Source organism: Leptinotarsa decemlineata, unplaced genomic scaffold, assembly GCF_025532065.1.
Source record: "Leptinotarsa decemlineata unplaced genomic scaffold, Ldec_3_MD MMD2_tig00000882_RagTag_RagTag, whole genome shotgun sequence".
In the NCBI taxonomy this organism is placed as follows: Eukaryota; Metazoa; Arthropoda; class Insecta; order Coleoptera; family Chrysomelidae; genus Leptinotarsa; species Leptinotarsa decemlineata.
Window position 1 is genome coordinate 16,257,724 of NW_027412556.1, and position 23,340 is coordinate 16,281,063.

The 23,340-nt window shown below is 33.2% G+C and overlaps 1 protein-coding gene across 5 annotated transcripts in view; it reads right to left on the bottom strand.

The window, feature by feature from the left end:
- Positions 1 to 23,340, bottom strand: part of Lerp (lysosomal enzyme receptor protein) — a 99,707-nt gene that overhangs the window by 59,399 nt on the left and 16,968 nt on the right. For 4 of the 5 annotated variants that reach the window (XM_074175132.1, XM_074175131.1, XM_074175135.1 and 1 more), the window contains exons 2-3: positions 21,883 to 22,031; positions 4,953 to 5,032 (exon numbers count right to left, since the gene is read on the bottom strand). In XM_074175132.1, the coding sequence (XP_074031233.1) occupies positions 4,953 to 5,032; positions 21,883 to 22,031 (229 nt within the window). The remainder of the gene's footprint in view (positions 1 to 4,952; positions 5,033 to 21,882; positions 22,032 to 23,340) is intronic. The other variant, XM_074175136.1, reaches the window with a different exon arrangement.

Below are 23,340 nucleotides of genomic sequence, written 5' to 3' on the forward strand. Positions count from 1 at the left end.
TTATTAAGGTGGAAATCTTCTACTTTGAACATCCTCCATATCGACCATTCAACTGATATCTCTTTAGTATTCGATTATACAGTGCATTTCTTTAATGTACCCCTCCTTTTATTTTTTGAACGTGTCAAAAATTGAAATATGGAATAATGAAATTAATGCATGAATACTTTATTTTGAAGTGAAATTGACATATCAAACTTTCAAAATGGCGACTGGGCGCCATCTGGGAAAAAATGAATGGAAAGAGGTGGTCTTGTGACGCATTATTTTGAAGCTCCTGACTTCACAACTCTAGAATATGAAGTCAATATCTTCACCTACTACAAAATTGCGGAAAATTTAATAATTTCCTGAAGACCAACACATTAACATCGATATTTCTAGAAAGATTCCTTTTTTATCTGCCATATGGCAATTCCAACAACCCGATAAGGTTTGTTAAATTATTTTTTGTTTAAAAAAATGACAAAAAATGTCAGTACGACAATGAACATCATTGTTCAGTTAGAATATTCTCATTTAGTTTTCGGTTTTACTAGTAGAAAGGTACCACGTCAACAGTCTCTAAAATGGTCAATTATCGTCCATTGGAAGAAAAAATTTAAGGGATTTTTATTTACGGTGCGACGCGTTACTTTCACGATACCGAGAGGATTTTCAATGAACGTTTTCCGAATCGTCCTATCTGTAGAAAATATTTGAGGGAACTTGTATCCAAATTCACAACTACCGGTAGTGCACATAACAAAAAGCTTCCAGGTCATCCGTCCATTTCGGAAGAACAGCAATTGCAAATAATTGGTGAGATGGTAGTAAATTCGGAACAGTCTACTTATTCCGTCGCGGATGTTTGTGAGGTGTCTCCTTCTAATGTGTGGAGACTTTTGAAGAGGAATAAGTATCTACCATACAAAATTAGAAGAATAGAATTCTGCGAAATCATGACGGAAACCATTGCAAGGCATCCTACCATCTCCACAATATTTATTTTAGTGACGAATGCACATTTTTTTAAACGGCAATGTTCACAGATAGAATTGTCTTTATTGGAGTGACACCACCACTCATGTTTTCCGGAAAACACATATCCAATATCTCTAAAAAAAATTAACATTTGGGCAGGAATATTGGGAAACCATATTGTGGGACCTATATTAATTGATCAAAATTTAACAGGGGAACTGAAGTTGAGTATGCTGGAAACTACTGTTGATCCTCTCATCACTGAAATTGTCCTAGCGAACCCGAAGGAATTCGATATGGATATTGTATTCCAACGAGATGGAGCACCACCATATTACTCCAGACAAGTAAGAAACTATTTGGATACTACTTTTCCCGGTCGTTGAATTGGCTGTCGAGGTCCTGCAGAATGGCCAGCCCGCTCGCCAGATTTGACACCTTTGGAATTTTTTATGGGGCCATTTGAAGCAAAAGGTGTGAGAAACTGAACCTGCTTCAATATTGGATATACGTAGAGAATAATAAATATTTGTAGAGATATTGACGTTACTGTGTTCGAAAATGTTCAGCGTGAAATATCGGATAAGCTGTTCATAATCCAAGAAGTTCAAGGCAACCATTTCGAGCATCTTCTGAACTAACCTCAAGCTTATTACCTCATATTATGTAGTTCCGCCATTTTGTAGTAGTTGAAGATATTGACATTATATTCTAGGGTTGCATTTGTCAGGAGCTTCAAAAAGATGTGTCACAAGACCCCCTTTCCATTTAATTTTTTTCCCAGATGGCGCCCGGTCGCCATCTTGATATCAATATCATCCACTCATCTGATGAGTGTATTTTGTCTCTTATCGGTCATGCTAATCGGCAAAATTGCTGCTACTGGTCAACGGAAAATCCTCAGCGGATGAAAGAAGAATGCAAGCAATACTCTCAAAAGGTTAATGTTTGGACAGGGATTGTAGGAAACCATTTCATTGGTCCCTTTTTCATTGAGGGCAACTTGAATGGCGATAATTATTTGGCACTACTTCAAAATGATGTCACTCCAAGTTTAGCAAATTTATATCCTGATCAAGGAAACCCTCAAGTTCCAGTGAATACAATGTGGTTTCAGTAGGATGGAGCACCACCACATTACCAAGTTAATGTCCAGCAATACCTCGATGCAATACACCGGGAAAAATGATTGAAATCTACCTCGGAATTTTCATTTCGAACGAAGAAAATTACTTCAGTTTTATTGAAAATATACTCTCTCTATTGAATAATTCACATCCCCGAACGCAATTTCAGTAGGCAATGTACTTTTCATTGAGAATTAAATATTCATCTAATATATGTGTGAAATCATAACGTATTATTTCATGTGAAGAGAATTACTAACTGGACGATGGGTATTCCCCCTTAGTGAAATGTAAATTTTCGCCATCTCTTTATCGAATGTAAAATTACGCTTGTATTTGTGAGCGATTATTGTATTGTTCATTCTTGTCTACAGAAGCGCATCGGTTTGTCTGACGTGTGTATTAGAATATTTTTGTTTTTGGTGAAAATAAGTAAAGAAGGTGAGTACATTTCTTGTAAAATTTCAATAACTAGTCCAATAAACAGATGAATTCATTGAGTTTTCTCGTTATGCATTATAGAGTGTTTTTTATTACAAGTATATCCTAACCTCACATCGCGAATTATTTCATACTATATGGAATAGTACAACATATTTTAACTGATTTTCAAATAATTACAGAACATATATTTGAAAATGGTTGTGATAATTACTGAATGGTATTGAGAAAAAGAGATATACTCGATAGCAGTGGCGTGACTCATCAGTGACGTCGTATGCGCGATCCATTTTAAAAATGAACTTCGATGAGGAATAAAGTTTCGTATTGGTGGATGCAAATATCGGACAATGTTAAATCGTAATTTTATTCACCTAAAAAATATATGAACGTTTTATTCGTATCTCTCATAATTTTGGATGAATTTGAGGATTTGTGATTCTTATTATTGAACTTGAAAACATTTTTGCGATGGGAGGCAAGTTGGAACTCAAAATTGAAGGAATTGAGAAACACTTTAGGACCTTTTTGTTTCTGTTGAAGAGGTGAACAAAACACTTCATCACCACTTCATACCATATCATTATAGCTATATTTGCTATATTTCAGAAAATGTTGGAAAACATTTGGAAAAATCTAATTTTTTATTTAAACGGTTGAATATGTATCAAGAATTTTTGAGAAATATTAATATTGAAGTCAAACTAGTAGTAGTTTTTCTCTAGGAATGTGTGTTCGTCAACTTATTGTGTTTTTAGATTTCTAAACCTATATTCATTTGATGATATTTCATTTCTCTTTTAGGATAATAACAGCAATTGAGGAAAAAAGAAAAAGAAATATTACTTTCATTTCTCTTTCCGAATAATACCACCATGAGCAAGAAAGAAAATGTGTTAATTTGAAGAATGGTTTTTTATTTTGTACTGTTATTTGACTTTTTTGAAAATGAAAAAAAATGTTTTGTAGAATTTCATTCCAAGAATGTATATGAACTAATTTTGTATATACATATTTTTTTAATATATCAATGTGTAATATGTCTTGTGCATTCAATTATCTAAATTATGAGGAAAAATGGCCACTTAAGAGTCAAGAGTCAACATCCGATTGAGGTATCATTATCTTCAAAACTACTCTGAATACGGACCTTCTTACAACGGAATATCCCAAGGTAATATAACCCGTAAATGAAAAATTACACCGTAAAATTTTATCAGAGTATAGAATTCCACTGTGAAATTATACAGGAGTGTAAAATTCTACTGTAAAATTCTGTCAAGAGTGTAATATCTCGATATAAATTTATATCGCAAATTTACCCTATACAGTTTAGTTTCAACACAAAAGTACACTCAAAATGAAAAATTACACTGAAAAATTCCACACTTGTCTTCGGGGTAGAATTACAAAATAATATTCCACATGGAATGTGAGATCACACACGAAAGTAATTTCTCGCTAATATGGGCGGTAATTAAATTGCCACCGGTACCGGCGGAAAATTTTTTACCAGTGTATTTCCCAATCGGTGGATAGGGGGGCGAGGATCGATTGAATGGCCAGCGTGATCACCTGATCTTTCATCATTAGATTTCTTTTTATGGGGATATGTAAAGAACAATGTGTACAAAACTAAACCTTCAGATTTGAATGACCTAAGATAACGAATAACGCTTGCGATTAGGTCGGATACGCTTGACATGTTAAATAATGTTAGAAGACAGTTTTATTCGAGATTAGGATGTTGCCAAGAGGTTCGCTGTGAAGGTTTTGAACATCTACTTCGTTAATATCCATAGTTCTTTTCAACTTCGTTTCGCTACTATACTGCCAATACAACATAAAATCTTCAAATAAAATTCAGACTAATTCTCAAGTGTTTATCGCTTTATTAGCTCACTTCTTAACACACTTTCAACAAGACAAACCCAATCTGCCTGTTGGTAGTGCTTATATATGCCAATGGAAGTTATATTTTCACTGCGACGCGAACCTAGAACGATCGAGAAACACAAGTAGAGTTGGACGCGACTTTGGCCAAGCCACAGTCGATTAACGAAGACCAGCGGCGACTGACGATATTTTTTTTCAGGGGATATTTTACAACAATATCATGAAATTTGGGGCGACAATTAAAACACGTTATACTGTTATTAGAGATGCCTTTCTTTCTGCATAAGAATAAGAATTTATGAACTGAAATTTTATGTTTTCTAACGAACTAATCGAGAAAATCTTCAATATGAATTTTTATATAAGAAATAATGAAAAATATAAGTGAAGAATATGAGTTGTGAATAGGGTTCAAAGTTCACTGCAAAACATTTCGGTTTCACAATTTCGGATTCTTTAAAATGGAGTTGTAACTTTTATGTTTATTAAAAGTTCTAAAGGTTTCTTTAAAATGTAAGTAAATACCTGCATGTATTCTGCACATTCCGAAAGTAATGTCAAGCTGCAGCTGGAATTGCTGGTAAGAGAGATTTTTCCATCTTCACCTGAAACGTATATTAAAATATTCTTCAAAACATATAAATGTATTTCTGATGACATTAAAATATTTAATAAAGTAATAATTTATACAAATACATAAATTGATTCAAGAATCGGAAAGTCCCTACTCATACACGATTGATAAAAATTGAAAAATGAAAAACTATTTGTATATTCAAATGTTCAATAATAATGATAAACTTCACCTCCTTCACAATATTTTTAAATCTTTTCCGAATTTGATAAACCTTGTGGATATATTTCTGTTATATTGAAATCGGAAAGAGCCTAGCATTTCATTTATTATTTTGTGTAGTTTTCACAGGATTTAAATCTGTTTCAATTTTCATGAACGTTTTGTATACATATTGAAAGTAGGCATAAAGCGAACATGTTCAAGAGTAACAGAAACCTTAAACTGAAGGCAGTGTTGCAAAGTCAAGCTTCATGGGTCCTCATACATCTCATGTACAAAGTTTAAATGTCTGTCGATCTCATAGTTAACATCTTTGTAAAAGAAGTCGTCATGTTTACTTCGTACTTGTTGACATCTGAGTTCAAACCTTGCTTTCGTGATTCAGTCGAGTACTACTGTTGTGATCTAGGCCACACAATGAAAAAAGGTGGTAATGTGAAAAGTGTTACATCACGAATGCAAGACTTTTGGCTCTACGCTCTTGTATTGTCTCTAAAGGAGACTAATCAAGCCACTACTCTGCTGGTAGTGGAAATATTCGCGACGCGATGGTAGTTATCATTGGTTAAGGCGCTCGACAGAGGAGTTGAAAAGGCTGATGAGAATTATAGGCGTTGTTCGAGGAATATTGTATGTGTATGTGTAACAGTTGGGCTGAAAAGTACGTAAGCTAACACAAACAATTTGATTTTATTATAAAATATAGTTGCCTTCGAAGGTGTTACAACGATTATAGCGGTAATACATCTTTTCAATGTGATTTTTATAGTACGATTTGCCTTTAGTCTGAAAATAGGTCTGTTTCGACGGGTACCTCTTCTTCGGCGCAAATTTTTTTTCCAGCGAGCATTCTCTTCAGATCCGAGAACAGTAAAAAGTCGCTGGGGGCCAGATCTGGAGAATCTGGTGGATGCAGAAGCAATTCGAAGCCGAATTTATGCCATTTTGCTATCGTTTTCATTGATTTATGACACGGTGCATTGTTTTGATGAAACGGCACTTTCTTTTTCTTTAAATGGGGCCGTTTTTCCGCGATGTTCTCCTTCAAACGCTACAGAAACGCTATGTAATAGTTGCTGTCATACATAGACGCATAAATTCGGTTTTTTTATGGTGGAACAACTAATAATCATCAATTCGTTGTTGTTTTTGGTCGATTGTAAGCTCGCGCGGCACCCACTGTGAACACAATTTTCTTATTCCCAAATATTCATGCACGATATTCCTTTCATATCCTTGGAGCCTCAGTTTTCTCTATCAAACTCACTTTGCAGTCATTCAAAATTATTTTGTTTTTGTTTTTTTAGACTTTTTTATGTTTTTGTCGGTAGCAAGCCTCTTTGGGGCGTTTGACTGTATATATATATATATATATATATATATATATATATATATATATATATATATATATATATATATATATATGTGTATCGTTTATTTAGCACAAGCTAATGCAGTTACAATATTAGTCTTAATCTAGGTTAAAAATTTAAATGTCACAATTAAAATTTAAAATCATGTACATTGAAACATATAAATAAAAACAGCACAATAAATAAAATAAAAAGAAGAAAAAAAAATTGTATTAGCAGGTTCCTATACTAAACACTTTGTAGGTCTAAAAGGTGCACTTTTAATTTTCTTTTAAATATATTTAGAGAGGTAGCATTCTTAATATCCTCCGGTAGTTCGTTGAATGCTTGAACTCCTTTAATGAAAACTGTATTATTTGAATTGACATTACTAGTCTGACGTATATGAAAGTTATTGCGACTTCTTGTATTGTATTCATGATATTCAAAGTTATACTTTAATTTGTCACTTAGATATACAGGAACATCACCAGTTTTAATTTTAAAAATAAATATTAATGCTAAATAACGAAAGTAAGTGTCGATCATACAAAGCTACTAGATAAACTGCATTCTCACGGATTGAGGGGTGTTTCTCAAGATTGGATAGCATCATTTTTGAGAAATCGTATGTAATATGTGAGCATAAAGTATAAAAATCATAATAAAGTAGAAAATGTATCATCTTCAAACTCAGAAGTCAATATAGGTTTCCCGCAAGGCTCTATTTTAGGCCCTATACTATTTTTTTTCCTACATTAATAAAATCGGTACAATATTTCCTAGGATACAATTTACATTATATGCTGATAATATATCATTGATTATTTCTGACAAATCTAACAATATCTTACAAAATGAATGCGAATCTATATAAGAGTCTTTGATGAAGTGGTTTTGGACAAATAAATTATCTTTCAATCCAGACAAAACAACTATCGTAAAATTTCAGACAGCCACAATGAGGACTTCAAAACTGAACTACCTAGTCAAGAAATTGTAACCAGTGATACTGTGAAATTCCTAGGTATTGAACTAGGCAAAAATCTTTAATTGAAAACACATTGCGAATCATTAATATCTAACCTTAATTTATTCTATTACTTGATCTATAAGTTGAAGACTATTCTAACTCATGAACAATTAATGAACTTCTACCATGCACAGGTGGAATCTCATTTGACATATGGGATTCATTTCTGGGGCAACTCCATACATTCTAGGAACACATTTATTGCACAAAAAAGAATCGTAAGGTGCTTAGCAAGAAAATCAAAACAACAAACACTCTTGCAGAGATAAGTGAACATTTTAACTCTGACTGAATTATTTATTTTTGTTTTGAGATATGTTTATTTGTCTATAGAAATAGGAAAGGAATCCCAAAGAATTACAACACACATAACATAAATACAAGACAAAAGAACCAATTGCGTATACCTTTTGCCAGATTGAATATTACCAGTTTTTCGCCAAACTGTATTGTGCCAAGGTTATTTAACAAATTACCTGAGTCAGTAACAAATTGTAATAGGGAAATAGAGTTGAAAAAAGAACTCAAAATATTTTTATTGGACAAAGTTTTTTATACTATGACCGAATATTTGTGTACGTAATTTACTTATTTGTAATATACACTCATTAGTTTGTAAGTTTTATAGTTCTGTAGTATCTGTGACTATCCCTATACAATGTATGTATGTGTATGTGTATGTATGTAGGTTTCTATAACTGCAAACGCACTTAAGTTACCTCTAGGGATATTTCTAAAAACTTAGGACTATAACCTCGGCAGTTCTTCAAGATTCACACGACACGTATTGGAAATTCTGAAACGAGGGTACAGCAATGTCAAAATGATATATTCTAATAGAACACTGTCGAACAAAAAAAAAACAAAATGCGGTCGTAGTATATGGTCCCAATCTCCTTCAAGCTGACAAGAATAGATTGCAAAAGCTACAGAATTCATGTGTGAGGCTGATAACTGGAACAAAAAGACGCGACCATATATCACACCATTTGAAGGATAATGGATGGCTAAATATGGAGTCGCCACGCATTCTCCATTCTACTGCCTTGTTTCATAAAATAATCAATGACAAAAAACCAAGTTATCTTTATAGAAAAATCAGTTACAGGACGGAAGTACACAACCTCAATCTTCGATTCCGAAATCAGCTTACCACACCAAACCATAAAACCTCTCAATTCAGAGGCTCTTTTTCATTTTTTCTACCCTGACTATACAACCGGTTACCGAATGGATATATGCATATTTCTTCTGGTGTGCTGAAAAAGATACTTAAGAGAGATATTTTACTGGATATTTTCACTATATCTTGAGACATGTCAAGTAGGCATTTTAATATCTATATCATATCTTGTATACCATACAGTTATAAATTGTTATTTATTTATTCTTACTCAATAATTATAATCTTCTTTGTATTCATGCATAATTATTATTTTTGAAATTAAATTGTAAATAGGAATCAGGTTGGATGGAAGAGCAAGTTTTGTCCATGTGTGAACATGGGCGAAAAATGAATCCTGCCATTTGATAAGAGCTATGTATGTACTGATTACTTATGTATGAACTTATCAATAAAACAAATTATTATTATTATTAATTATAGGAAATAAATGATCAATCGATTGATTGATTGACTGCGTGCATCGTCCTCGGTGCTCATTTTATCTTGTTTAAACTTAGAAAAATCACTTTTTTCTGGTGAAAAGTCCGAATAATGTTCATCAAGCCAAGTCTTGGCTTCAACAATATTTTTTCGCAAAAAAGCAATGCTTTAACACACGAAATTCCTTTTTATTCATTTTATTCAAACTAAAAAAAGTTGCTTCACTCAAAATGTTCTATCCCACAAACTGATAATCCGACAGCTGTGACAGTTGTACACGCGTCTTTTGAAGGTTAGGGTTAACTAAAAATCATATTGATTTGATGCTTGAAGCGCCATCTGTGTGTTCGCCTACGAACTATTCAGCCCATCTAATATATTTCCTGTGTTTCTAGAGGCAGGAAATATTTGAATGATATAACTTATGAGTAACAGCTTAATAGCATATGACCTGGTTCCTATGTTGGACATATTCACATGAATGGACAGTATTCTTTCAAAAGCCGCTGCCAACTAGTCCACGTGAACTGTAGACTTTGGTTCAGTCATTTAAGCTTAAATTAGGTAAGAATCTCGGAATTTGAGATACCCAGCTGGAAGTCTGTAAATACTTGTATATTGACACTCTAAAAGTTGTCTGAAAACCTTTATATAGTAGGGTGTACGCAACTATTAAATTTCAAGGTCAAAGGTCACAAAAATGGTTTTTTGCGCTTTTTTTGTAAATATATCATTTCCTATAGGTTTTTTGCTATTTGTATTCATAATCAATATTGTAGAATACAAAATTCTCTACAAATTTTGTTATGAAAAAATTTTTCATACGGTGAACCATTTTCGAGATAGAAGGTGGAGAGCGCGCGGCCACAGGATGACTTCAGGTCAACCGGTGCCTCCGGTCGAAAACGCGCCATATATAGTTGATGAACTATCGATAAATCAATGATTATAAATATTTGTCAATTTTTATATACTATTATATTATATTTTATCATTTTCTTCATGCATTGAATCTATATCTATTCAATAATACTGATAACCGTTTCCTAAAATTAAAAAATAATTAAGGGAAAATGGGAATATAATATAATTATATTCCCATTCACAGTAATGACATTTTAAATAGAAAATAATTAAGTGCATCTTCTTTAAAATCTGTAAATTTTAAGATCCTTCCACTACGTCAAAAATTAAACCTGGGAATTTGTTGTATTTGACGGATATTCAGACCACAGTAAGAACGTAAAAGCTATGGAGCAGCAGAGAAGAACTGCTGTACTTTCAAAAACGTATGAAGTATGTTTCGATGAAACAATGGTTGTACCAGTTACTCAAGAAAAATTCTTATCAAATTGAAATATTAAAGATATGCTGATTAATATGTTAATTGAAAAATTACAAGCTGCAAATATTACTACTAAACAAGCCAGAGATGATGCGGATGTTCTTATTGTTGAAACTGCAATTGAAGAATCAAAGTCTGAAAAAAACTACAGTTATAATAGGACAAGATATTGATTTACTTGTCATTTAAATTGGGCATACACTGTTTTACGAACAAGGAATTGTCTTTAAAAAACTTGGAAAAGGAAATGTGAAAACGGAGATATACTCGACTAAAAGTTTTGATAATTATCCACATTCCAAAACACATATTTTATTTCTGCACGCATTAAGTGGCTGTGACACAACTTCTGCGCTTTTTAAAAAGGAAAAAATCATTTTTAAAAGTTTTTGAGGAACTGACAAATTTGGATGAACTAGCTGCAGCATTTGAGGAAGAAAATTGTTCGGCCCAGAGATTATTGACAGTCTATAATGCTCCGAAATCTGTGAAAAGTCTCGATCATCTTCGTTATATGCATTATGTCAAGTCTACAAAACTGAATAAACCTGTACAGCTTTCAAATATTCCACCAACAAGTGCAGCTGCTCATCAACATTTCAAACATGTATATCATCAAGTTCAAACTTGGTTAGGGCATGATTTGGAACCCCAGGTATGGGGTTGGGTAATGCGAAACGATTTTCTGGAGCCTATCATGACAATTTTACCACCTGCTCCAGAGGATTTGCTAAATACAATTTTCTGCAACTGCAAGAGTGGTTGTGGTTCGCGATGCGGATGCAGAAAAGCGGGCTTGCAATGCTCTTTAGCTTGTGGCCAATGTAATGGGCAAGCTTGTCTCAATGCTCTACCATATCAGAGCGACATTAACGAAGATGGAACCTTTGACCCCGAAATCATGGAAGAGCTTGAGACAAATGTCGTTGAAGACGATAATAAAGAACAGATTGAAATTTACCAGCAGTCGGAAGACGACGATGAAGAGGAAGAAGATGATTAAAAATATAAATTGTACTTTTTGTACCCTTTATTCCATTTTTTTACTTTCAATAAAAATAAATGTATTGAATGATATTTTTTATAAAAAGATTAATTCATAATTTATTTGTTTTTTTTCATCATGTAATGAGTTATTAATTAGGTTAAAATTCAAATATAATTCCTATATTTTCATTAACAATTCTGCATTTACATGGGCAGGTGAGTGTTGTTAAATAAATTGATACTGAATAAAAAGTGGATAGGTTAGGAAAAAAATTATAAAATATAACCTGAAGTGATGCTGTGACCGTGCGCTCTCCGCCCTCTATCTCGAAAACGGTTCACCGTATGAAACATTTTTTTTCACAAAATTTGTAGAGAATTTTGTATTCTACAACATTGATAATCAATACAAATAGCAAAAAACCTATAGGAAATGAGATATTTACAAAAAAAGCGCAAAAAATCGATTTTTGTGACCTTTGACCTTGAAATTTGATAGTTGCGTACACCCTACCATATGTAGGTTTGGGACAACTTTAAGGATGTCAATATACAAGTATTCACAGACTTACAGCTGGGTATCTCGAATTCCGAGGTGAACTTACTATAATGACTGGACTATGGCGTTTCGTATTGGATGATTTTTACTAACCGAGTTTTATGAGTGGTTGAAGAGTCATATTATATTATGCAACGATCATGTAATGATGGTTATTAAGACACGAGCATTAACCGGGATACGAAACGAGCCGAAGGCGAGTTTTGTATGGTATATGCGAGTGTATTAATAACCATTACATGAGAGTTGCATACGCTATTTTTTCTAAACCCGATAAATAATGAAAAAACTATAAATATTATATTTGTATTGAACACATTTACAGTAATTACCTCATATTTTTTTTAAAAAACACAAACTTAATGGTATTATCATGGATATATGAAAACTATAAAGATTCTAATTATATTTATATTGAATATAACAACTGTAATTAATCTGATCTTTTAAAAATATTGGAGTCGATGGTATTCCTTCTATATCGCTGTTTTCAGACATTTTGATAATATAGGTAGGTATATGAAAACTGATTTTGACAAATAAAGCAATTTAGTTACTTAGATTAGAATCTAGGACAAACAAAGGAACAGGATTCTTGATTGAAAAATTATGGGTTGATAATATGTATCGTTATGAAAAATCTGTATCATAATGGATACCATTATGAAACGGATTATGGTCATATAAGTGTATTGTTAGAGTACGGGTGTAGAAAAAATTAAATTTGAAGTCATGTTACGGTGACGAATAGAATATGAGGATAGTTATAACAGTCGTATTGTCAATATTCAGTTCAGGAACTGAACTGAAAATTGAGATAAGTACTAATAGTAATAACGAGTGTGATAACAACGCAGATTTTGTCCTCTATGTACCAGTGAATAAGATTCGGGTGCATTTGAATATTGAAACACAGAGACTATGTTTTAATATATATAAGAATCTACATCTCAAATTTGGTTTCGAGGGAAACAAACTATTACCAGCAACATCAGATTTGACCGAAATTCCTTTCTCAACTGTATGTAAAATAGTCAAAAACAAACGTTATGAACGCAAGACAAAATGGGATACGGGATTACCAAAACCTTTAGATGTTCATCTAATAAAATCATTGAAAAAAACAATATACGACTGTTACAAAAGCAATGAGATTACTACAACTGAAATCATAAGGAAGAAATTGAATACTTCTGGCCATAACGTGAGCTGCTGTGACAAAACTCTTCAGAATTGGTTAAAGAAACTAGGATTTAGATTTAAAATAATAAACAAATGTCAAGCAGTTGCGTTTGCGTAACAAATACTTAGAACAAATAACTAAATATAGACAAGAACAATGGCAGATTTTCTATTTGGACGAAACTTGGTATGACACTCACGACACAGTTACGAAAGGGTGAACTGATGGTTCGAGAATGTGTACGCCTAACATGCCTACAAACAAAGGATCGCGACTAATCATTGTGCATTGGGGAGAAAGTAAAGGATGGGTTCCGAATTCTTTGAAATTATGCGAAAAAAACTTGAGGACTGCAATGTTGACTATCATAAGAATATGGTAGCTAATATTTTCGAAAAATGATTTGAAAACACATTGATCCCAAATTTGGATGCGATTAGTGTAATAGTTCTTGACAACGCTTCCTATCATTCGCGACAGCTCATCAAAGTACTTAATGAAAATTCGAGGAAAGATGAAATACAAATTTTTTTAATGGATAACAATTTGTATTTTGAAGATAACTATACCAAAAACCAACTACTTGAAGTTTTACAGACAAAAAAATTTGAAAAACTGTATGCCCTTGAGAGTATTGCTGAAATGTATGGACTCACCATACTGAGACATCCCCCATAATTTTGTGTTTTCAATTCCATCGAGTTGATTTGGGGAAAATTGAAACAAAGCATCAGGCGTAAAAATAATTTTCCAAAATTTGATAAGAATATATACAGCGTGCGTGACTCACGGTCGATGGTAGGTTAGACGTTTCTGGAAATTTCACCGCTCACATTTCCTTACCTGTTTTATCGATTCAAAATATTTTCAGCATTGCGGCGTTGCCACTTCTATCAAAAAGTCCTAGTAATTATATTTTTTTAAATGGAACACCCCGTATATTAATACATTTTTGGAATCGCTCTAATATTTTAATACTTTTTTGTTGATAATGTCCTAAACATATCTCTATCTGTTTTTGAGATAAAAAATAAATTGTGCTAAATATGATCTAAAACATAGCCTTAATTGAAATTAAGTACATCAGTACTCTCAATTCATGAAAAGTTGATATTTTGATGATAGTTTGGACAAACTTGAAATATTCAAATAACACCAAGAAATCGACTCCATATCATACAGGGCGTGCTAAAATTACTATTATTTCCATTGTGCATAAAAGTAGTCGTAAGTTCATTTTTTCAAATGAAACTCGATATTACTCGATAAATTGAAAGATGGTGAAAAATGCTTCAAGATTTCACTAGTTCGGACTTCCATTGTCTATTATATAAAATGATTTGAAATCCCTGAAACAAGTAAAAAAAGAATAATTAAAAAAGAATAGTTGAAAATAACAATTATATTAAGCAACAATAAACCTGAAATGAAATGATAGTAAAATAACCTACAAGTAAAAATATAATAATTGAATAAATAAAAATTAAAGGAATGCAAAAAGAATAGCAGACCATGTTTGGACCCATCAACACAACATCGAGTGGTCCCAAGCTGAGATCTTGCACAGAGAGGAACATTGGTTCAGGAGAAAATTTAAGGAAGCCGCATACATGTTGTCCAACAACGTATTCAGCCAGGCCAGCGTAGATATACGAAACATATGGAAACCCATCATCAAACGAGAAATGACCAACTCCCGCCAAATCGGTCATCTCTCACGGAATCAGTGAAGCGGAAAATGGAAAGTAGAGAAAGTGAAAGTATTTCAACGACCTATAAAATAGTCATCTCTCGGAGGAATCAGTCCAGTCATCACCCGAAGACGATTGTAGATACCAACAATCGAAACGTCGTGAACTAACGTGACTTGGAATCTCTACACTTTTTTATTTTTATTATTTTCTTTTTGCATTCCTTTAATTTTTATTTATTCAATTATTATATTTTTACTTGTAGGTTATTTTACTATCATTTCATTTCAGGTTTATTGTTGCTTAATATAATTGTTATTTTCAACTATTCTTTTTTAATTATTCTTTTTTTACTTGTTTCAGGGATTTCAAATCATTTTATATAATAGACAATGGAAGTCCGAACTAGTGAAATTCATCACGAAACATTGTCAATCACCTTCAAACAAATGCTTCAAGATGATATACATGTCCCTATACCTAAATCGTCAAGTTTTCTTAATAAAGCCGTTTTTGTGGAAAAATAGTTATTCACGTTTTATCTACAAGTGTTGAAAGTGGCATTTTATTTTGTGAGTGGGGATTATTGAAAAACGAGCGTCAGCAAGTGGAGCAAACTCACGAGCAAAATAAAATCACTTTTAACAACTATATCATACAAATTTTTTTGCATAACGTTACTGCTGATAATAAAAAAAATTATAGGGTCCATGAGATTTGAACACACGATTTTTGGATTACAAGGCATATGTTAAAACTACATACGCCAACTCACGTTATTTTAAGGAGGATTATTGGTTAGTCATGAAGGACTTTCTACAGTTGGACTGAATACTACTTCGTCATCGTCAGTAACTTCACAGGAATTTAATATTACCAATAGCACGAACTGCATGTGTGAACTTTTCTAAATGATTTTTTGGAAGGTGTTCTGATTGAAGTGTTTCTATCAAAGAGATTTTCAATAACAGTTGTACAAAAAATAATTTTTAAAGAATTTGATTTCTAGGTAGCCGTGGAAATATCAAGCTTATGACAGTTTGGTGACTTTTATAAGTAATTTATAAATGGTTATTGACGGTGTTTCAAAAAATCGCCAGAAAAGAATGCAAATATTGATTATTCAAACGAAGTTCTTATGAAATTATTTATTATACACGGACAGTGTGATCAAATCATTGCCAGAACTTGTAGAAAATTCAACCAAAAATGTATCCTGAATTAACACCAATGAACGAGAGGAAGTTTGTAAGATTACAAAATGATTTCCTTAACTATGGCTCCATGTTAAAAGCGCCTTCAACATTACCAAAACCTGTTACTTCAAATGAGGACAATACTGTTAACGTTTTGGCATATTTTTATGCATATCCAGAAGCTTCCATTCGCAGTGCAGAAAAAAATTTAGGTGTATCACATGCTTCAGTACAACGAATTTTGAAAAATCACGGAATGCATCCGTATAAATTTACCAAAGTTCAAGCTCTAAAAGCAGAAGACTTCGAACGTAGAATGCATTTTTGTGAATCCCTTTTGATTCATACACAGGAAGATCGGGAATTTTTGTCAAAATTAATTGGAGCTACGAATCAAAATTTACGAGGGATGGTATTTTCAATAGAAGGAATAAACATTTTTGGGCTGATCATAATCCTCATGTTACAAAAGAAATGGGTTTTCAAGAAAAATTTGACCTGAATGTTTTCTGTATTCTGAAGAACAATAAAATTAGCTTTTTTATTTATCAAGACACACTGAATGCAGAGAGATATCTCCAAATAATAAGGACGACTGTAACCGATTTTCTTGAAAATTTGCCTTTAGAGGAATATAGGAATTCGTGGTTTCAACTGGACGGAGCGCCAGCTCATTCCACCCAGGAAGTTTCTTGACTTTTTTATGGGGTGTTTTAAAAGAAAGGGTATACAGTACTCCAGTGCCTACCAAAGAATTGCGACGGCGAATAGTGCGGAGTATTGAAGATCTGGATCCCCAGGAAATTGAAAAAGCAACCACAAGTCGCGTACAAAAAAACATTTTAAAGTGTTTACAATTTTGTTATTTTGAATCATCCTATTCTGTTATTGTCTGTACTTTCACATGTTTTAGCCCACAAAATCTTACTAGAAATGACTGATTTTTGGTACAGTTGTTCCCTGGAAACTTTGAGCCATAGTTAAGGAAATTATTTTGTAACCTTACAAACTTACTCTCGTTTTTTTACACGTTCTGACAATGATTTGATCACTTTGTTCATGTGTATAATAAATAATTTCATGAGAACTTCGTTAGAATAATCGATATTTGCATTCATTTTGGAAGATGATTCGAAACATCGTCGATAACTCTTTTTAAATTACTTATAAAAATAACCGAACTGCTATAAGCTTGATAATTCCACTGCTACCGAAATCCAAATTAAAAAAAAAAAAAATCTAGAAGAAGCGACTTTATTGAGAAAACTTGACGATTTAGGTATAGGGACATGTATATCATCTTGAATCATTTTTCACCATCTTTCAATTTACCGAGTAATATACAGGGGGTTTCATTTGATAAAATGAACTTTTTTGACTACTTTTATGCACAATGGAAATAATAGTAATTTTAGCACGCCCTGTATGATATGGAGTCGATTTCTTGGTGTTATTTGAATATTTCAAGTTTGTCCAAACTATCATCAAAATATCAACTTTTCATGAATTGAGAGTACTGATGTACTTAATTTCAATTAAGGCTATGTTTTGGACCATATTTAGCACAATTTATTTTTTATCTCGAAAACAGATAGAGATAGATATAGGACATTAACTAGAGCGACTCCAAAAATGTATTAATATACGGGGTGTTCCATTTAAAAAAATATAATTGCTAGGCCATCTAATGCAAATACACAGAGCCATTTTGCTATCCAGGTATTGGGTATTGCTATTCTTTTAAATAGTTATTTCAGTGTCAAAAGAGTGTTGGTGGAGTGTTACATGTAAAGAGAATAAGTGAACATATCGAACCCACTAGTCGTAACAATATTTTTGGTTCACAAAAATCTAACACATGGGCTACTGATGAGTCCCAGGCAAAATAAAAATCAACCAGTAGGTAAGTCCACTCCCACTACTTTCATTCATAAATTCAAAAAGTTCTCGGTGTCCTCGAAACGAATTGCGGAGCCAATTTCCTTTTTTTACCATAGGCGTGCGCTCATATAAAAACGAAATTTAAGGTTATTATAGAATATTTTGTGGTAAATTACTTATGACCAACTACAAAAACTAAAAACAATAATAACAACAGCGATTAAACTAAACACAATATTAATTTCCGACCGTTTATTGTAACTAATCCGATGCCCGTGGGCCGTCGAATCCCTCGATACTACAGCACTGAACGCGTTGGATGACAATCTCATCCTAAAAGCGGTTGAAGGTCCCTGGCAACTCGGGCGATCACGTGGTAATATAGCCTACTGGTTGTATTATTTTACTGTGTTCCAGGCATAAAAAAAAACTTTTTTTTTGTTCACAACTGGCGTAATCTCCATCAAGAGCCACGTAATCATTCCAGCGCCGCTCTAACATTTCAATACCACTTTTGTAGAACTATTTATCTTTTGCCTCAAAATAGACCTTAGTTTCAGCAATGACTTCTTTATTCGAGCGAAATTTCTTACCGCTGAGCATTTATTTGAGGTCTGCCAACAGCCAGTAGTCGCTTGGAGCCAAATCTGGCGAATACGGTGGATGTGGGAGCAATTTGAAGTTAAATTCATGTAGTTTTGCCATTGTTTTGATTAACTTATGACAGGGTACGTTGTCTTGATGAAACAAAATGTTTCTTTGCAATTTTGGCCTTCAAACGTTCCACTGTTGATGGTATTTTCCTTCTCAAGATAGTCGATGATTATTATTTATTTATTTATTCACGGGTAACTCCCACGCACATCCTAAATTAGCGAGGCCATAACTAGTGATGTACCGAAGGTGGAAAGTCAGTAACTCCGGCACTCTTTGGCCGAAGTTACTGCCGGAGGTAGGCCGGAGGCTGTCAATTGTCATTAAATCAGGTGCCTGAACGTCAAAAATAGGGGGCACTGAAATGTCAAATATTTTGGTGTGAATGCCTATCTTCGTTTACACGGTGATCGTAATTAATTTGATGACATTTTGACAAATATCTTCTAAATGGCAATACATTCGCCAATTTTCACTTGGAACTTATTCATTTACACATTTCTAGTTACATTAGTAGTGGCAAAAAACAATTTAATCAAGTGGCAAGGAAAATAGTAGGTCATTTTCATCATTCATCATCAGCCTGTGACAAACTAAAACTTATTCAAAATGACCTCAGCTTACCTAACAAAAAATTGATCCAAGATGTGACTACAAGATGGAATTCTTCGTTTTATATGATAGAGCGTCTCTATGAGCAAAAAAGGTGCATATCAATCTACGCCAATGAAAACAATATTGATAATTTAACCAAAAACCAATGGGATTTAATTGGATCACTGTTGACTATATTAAGACCATTTGGAGAACTAACTAAACAACTTAGCAGCGGTACAGATTCTTATTTATCCGATGTAATACCTTCAATTGTTATGCTCAGAAAATATCTAAAAAAAGTGCATCCATTTGGTCTGGGCACTCTGCAACAAACATTGGTGGAAGAAGTTCACAAAAGGTTTGGCGAATATGAAAAAAAAGAAAACTGTTCGGTTGCTACAATTTTAGATCCACGTTACAAAGTGGCATTTTTTTCAAATGAAGAAAGTGCCGGATATGTTAAACGTTTGCTCTTAGTAGAGGCACTAAAACTTCCAGAAGACGAACAATCCAATGATGGATATTCAAGTGAATCCAGCAACAGTTTAAGTATTGGGGATTCTCCCCCCTCGAAGAGGCAACGGGAATCAATTTTCGACTGTTACTCAGAAATTGCTCAATCAGCATCGACATCGAAATCTAACTTGAACATAGCAGGCACATCATCAGGCGATGCATTAGCTATTCCCAAGACAAAAAAAAAACAAAAATTTATCACCACAAATTTCGGCGTATTCAACCCTTCCATTAAACGATAGAAAATCTAATCCTTTATTATTTTGGAAAGATAACCAGCACGCGTTTCCTGATTTGGCCAAACTAGCAAATAAGTATTTTTCATGTCCACCAAGCAGTGTGTATTCAGAGAGAAGCTTTTCTGAAGCGGGGAACATTTACGAAGATAAAAGAAATAGATTGACTCCAAGAAATGCTGAAAAATTATTATTTATACCTACAACATAATCTTGCCCATTTGAATTTTGAATTTGAATACTAGTAAGTAGTTACGACTGTTTGTTTATATAACATGTAAATATGTAAAATAAAGTTTTGTATCATTTTTAGTTTTCATTTATTTTTAAAATAAAGTAATACCTCCGGCCTGCATCCGGTGCCTTTATTGCCGGAGCCAGTACATCCGGCCGGTTGGCCGGATATGGCCGGAGTCAGTAAGTAAGCCGAACCTTCGGTACATCACTAACCATAACCTTTCTAGCCGATTGTAGTGTTGTCGGCGCTTTGGACGAGGTTTACCAGTTGCTCTCCATTCAGATGACAATCGTTTTGATTCCGGAGTGAAGTGATGGATCCATGTTCAATCCATTGTTACATATCGACGCAAAATTTCCGGTTTTTTATGTTTGAACATGGCCAAACAGTGCTCAAAATCACCATGACGTTCTTGTTTTTGGTCAACAGTTCTTGTTTTTGGTCAAAAACATAGTCAAATACTCATGCAATATATCTTTACAATGTCAGGTAACTCATGCAACTTTAGTTTTTGATCATTCAAAACGATTTTGTGGATTTTTTTGTTTTCTGGTGTTACTGCCTCATTTAGACGTCCACTGCGTTCTGCATCATCGGTGCTCCTACGATCAGGCTTGAAGTCAGCAAACCAACGTTTATTTGTTGTTTCTGATGGAGCCAAGTCCTTATAACACTTTTCAAGTCTGTTTGAAGGTGATTGACAATGTTTCGTGATGAATTTCACTAGTTCGGACTTCCATTGTCTATTATATAAAATGATTTGAAATCCCTGAAACAAGTAAAAAAGAATAATTAAAAAAAGAATAGTTGAAAATAACAATTATATTAAGCAACAATAAACCTGAAATGAAATGATAGTAAAATAACCTACAAGTAAAAATATAATAATTGAATAAATAAAAATTAAAGGAATGCAAAAAGAAAATAATAAAAATAAAAAAGTGTAGAGATTCCAAGAACTAACGTGACTTGGAATCTCTACACTTTTTTATTTTTATTATTTTCTTTTTGCATTCCTTTAATTTTTATTTATTCAATTATTATATTTTTACTTGTAGGTTATTTTACTATCATTTCATTTCAGGTTTATTGTTGCTTAATATAATTGTTATTTTCAACTATTCTTTTTTTAATTATTCTTTTTTACTTGTTTCAGGGATTTCAAATCATTTTATATAATAGACAATGGAAGTCCGAACTAGTGAAACTTTTCAAGTCATTGCTTCGCTTGAACGGTATTTTTACCATCAAAAAGCACTATTAAATTAAAACAAGAAATTGTTCTTGATACATTGTTTTGAAAATAACAAAAGTGGTGTCACTCTTAGCACAATAACTCACAAACTATGAATAGAATATCATCAAATTTCAATAGCTTTCTTTTGAAGGTTAGTACTAACTGAAAAATCGGTGAATGCAATAAGACTAGCGTCATCTATGTTTTAGGCTCGAAATTTTTCAGCCCATGTAATAGATTTTTGTTGTTTACCCTGTGAGTATTCATCAGTACTTTCAGATGATTGGTATGGCACATGCAGAGGAAGCGTTCAAATGCATATTAAGTATAAATAAGATTTTGACTTACCATCAAATTTATTACCGCTGAAAACCAAGGTATTATTATGCTTGATACAGACTTGTTTATTTTTTCCACATATTGATTCAGGTAATGGTTCACAAGGATTGAAAATTACTTCGACATTTTTCTTTTTGTTTATAGCCCGCCACTCTTTGCTGTAAAAAAATTTAACTTTTTAAAATTTACAGACATGAAAGTCAAAAGCACTCACAAGTATCATTATTCTAATATTTCATAATATTTCGTTTTCCAATCAGAAAAACATTGAAAAATTTTTAGGGGTGGCAGTAAAGGGTACAGAGAAGTGGGGGGGGGTGTTAAAGCGGTTTAGGGGGGCAGAAGCTAACTTTAAATGTTTTTTCTACTTTTAACACAAACTTTACCGCTTCTTTACGCTTAACGAGCGTTTCCTCGTGTAACGCCATCTAGGGGACTAGACAGTAATCTGTCCGATAGTTGTCAAACTGTACAATAGATGGCGGTAAGCTTCAATGCGAGAAGTTTCTAGTCTCCATTCTCGAAAATACTAGGCCCGCTCGCTGCCTCATATAAAAGCGCGCGCGCCATCCAGCCAGTAATGTTATTCGACGATATTACGATAACAAGTGAATTTAGTTAGCGACTAGCTAGGTAAAGTGATATACGTGAGATGGTGAATACTGTGACTGGTGTCATTAGCAAGTTTTTAATACTCGATTCTTTACCTTGGCATTTTTGAAGACACAATTATGTCGAAAGCAAAAAAGAAGAAACGGCAATATAGCGCGGAATATATAAATATGGATTATTGAAAATCCCACAACTCCATCTTCGCCTAGGTGCCTTCATTGTCCAAAAACATTTTCGGATGAAGCGATGAAACCCTCAAGGCTACAAGATCATTTGAATAAAATGCATTCAGATAAAAAAAATAAAAGTGTGACTTATTTTTAAGAACTGGAAAAGAAACACTCAGCTCAGCCAACTGTGTCAAAACTTTTTTTCGGCGGCTTCTAAGCAAGACGACGACGGACTCTGAGCTTCCTACAATATCTCCTTGCAAATTGCTCAAACAGGCAAACCTCACACTATTGGAGAGGATTTAATTTTAACGGCAATAAAAGAAGTAATAACTACTGTGCTCCATAAACCAGCGGCAGATATTATCCGAAAAATTCCTTTGAGAAATAGTTCCGTGCAAAGACGAATTGATGAGATGGATGAAAACATTGAAGAGTCATTGTGCAATCATCTAAAGACTTCTAAATTCTCAATTCAGCTAGATGAGTCCACTTTACCAACCAAGGAATCACTGTTGTTGTCATACGTGAGGTTTATTAATAATTATTAATTAATTAATTAAGAAAATATATCAAGAACTACTATTTACCAGAAATTTAGAGACCAATACAAAAGGAGAAACCATATATAATACACTGGATAAATTTTGTGATGAGAAAGAAAATCCACTGAAGAATATTATAT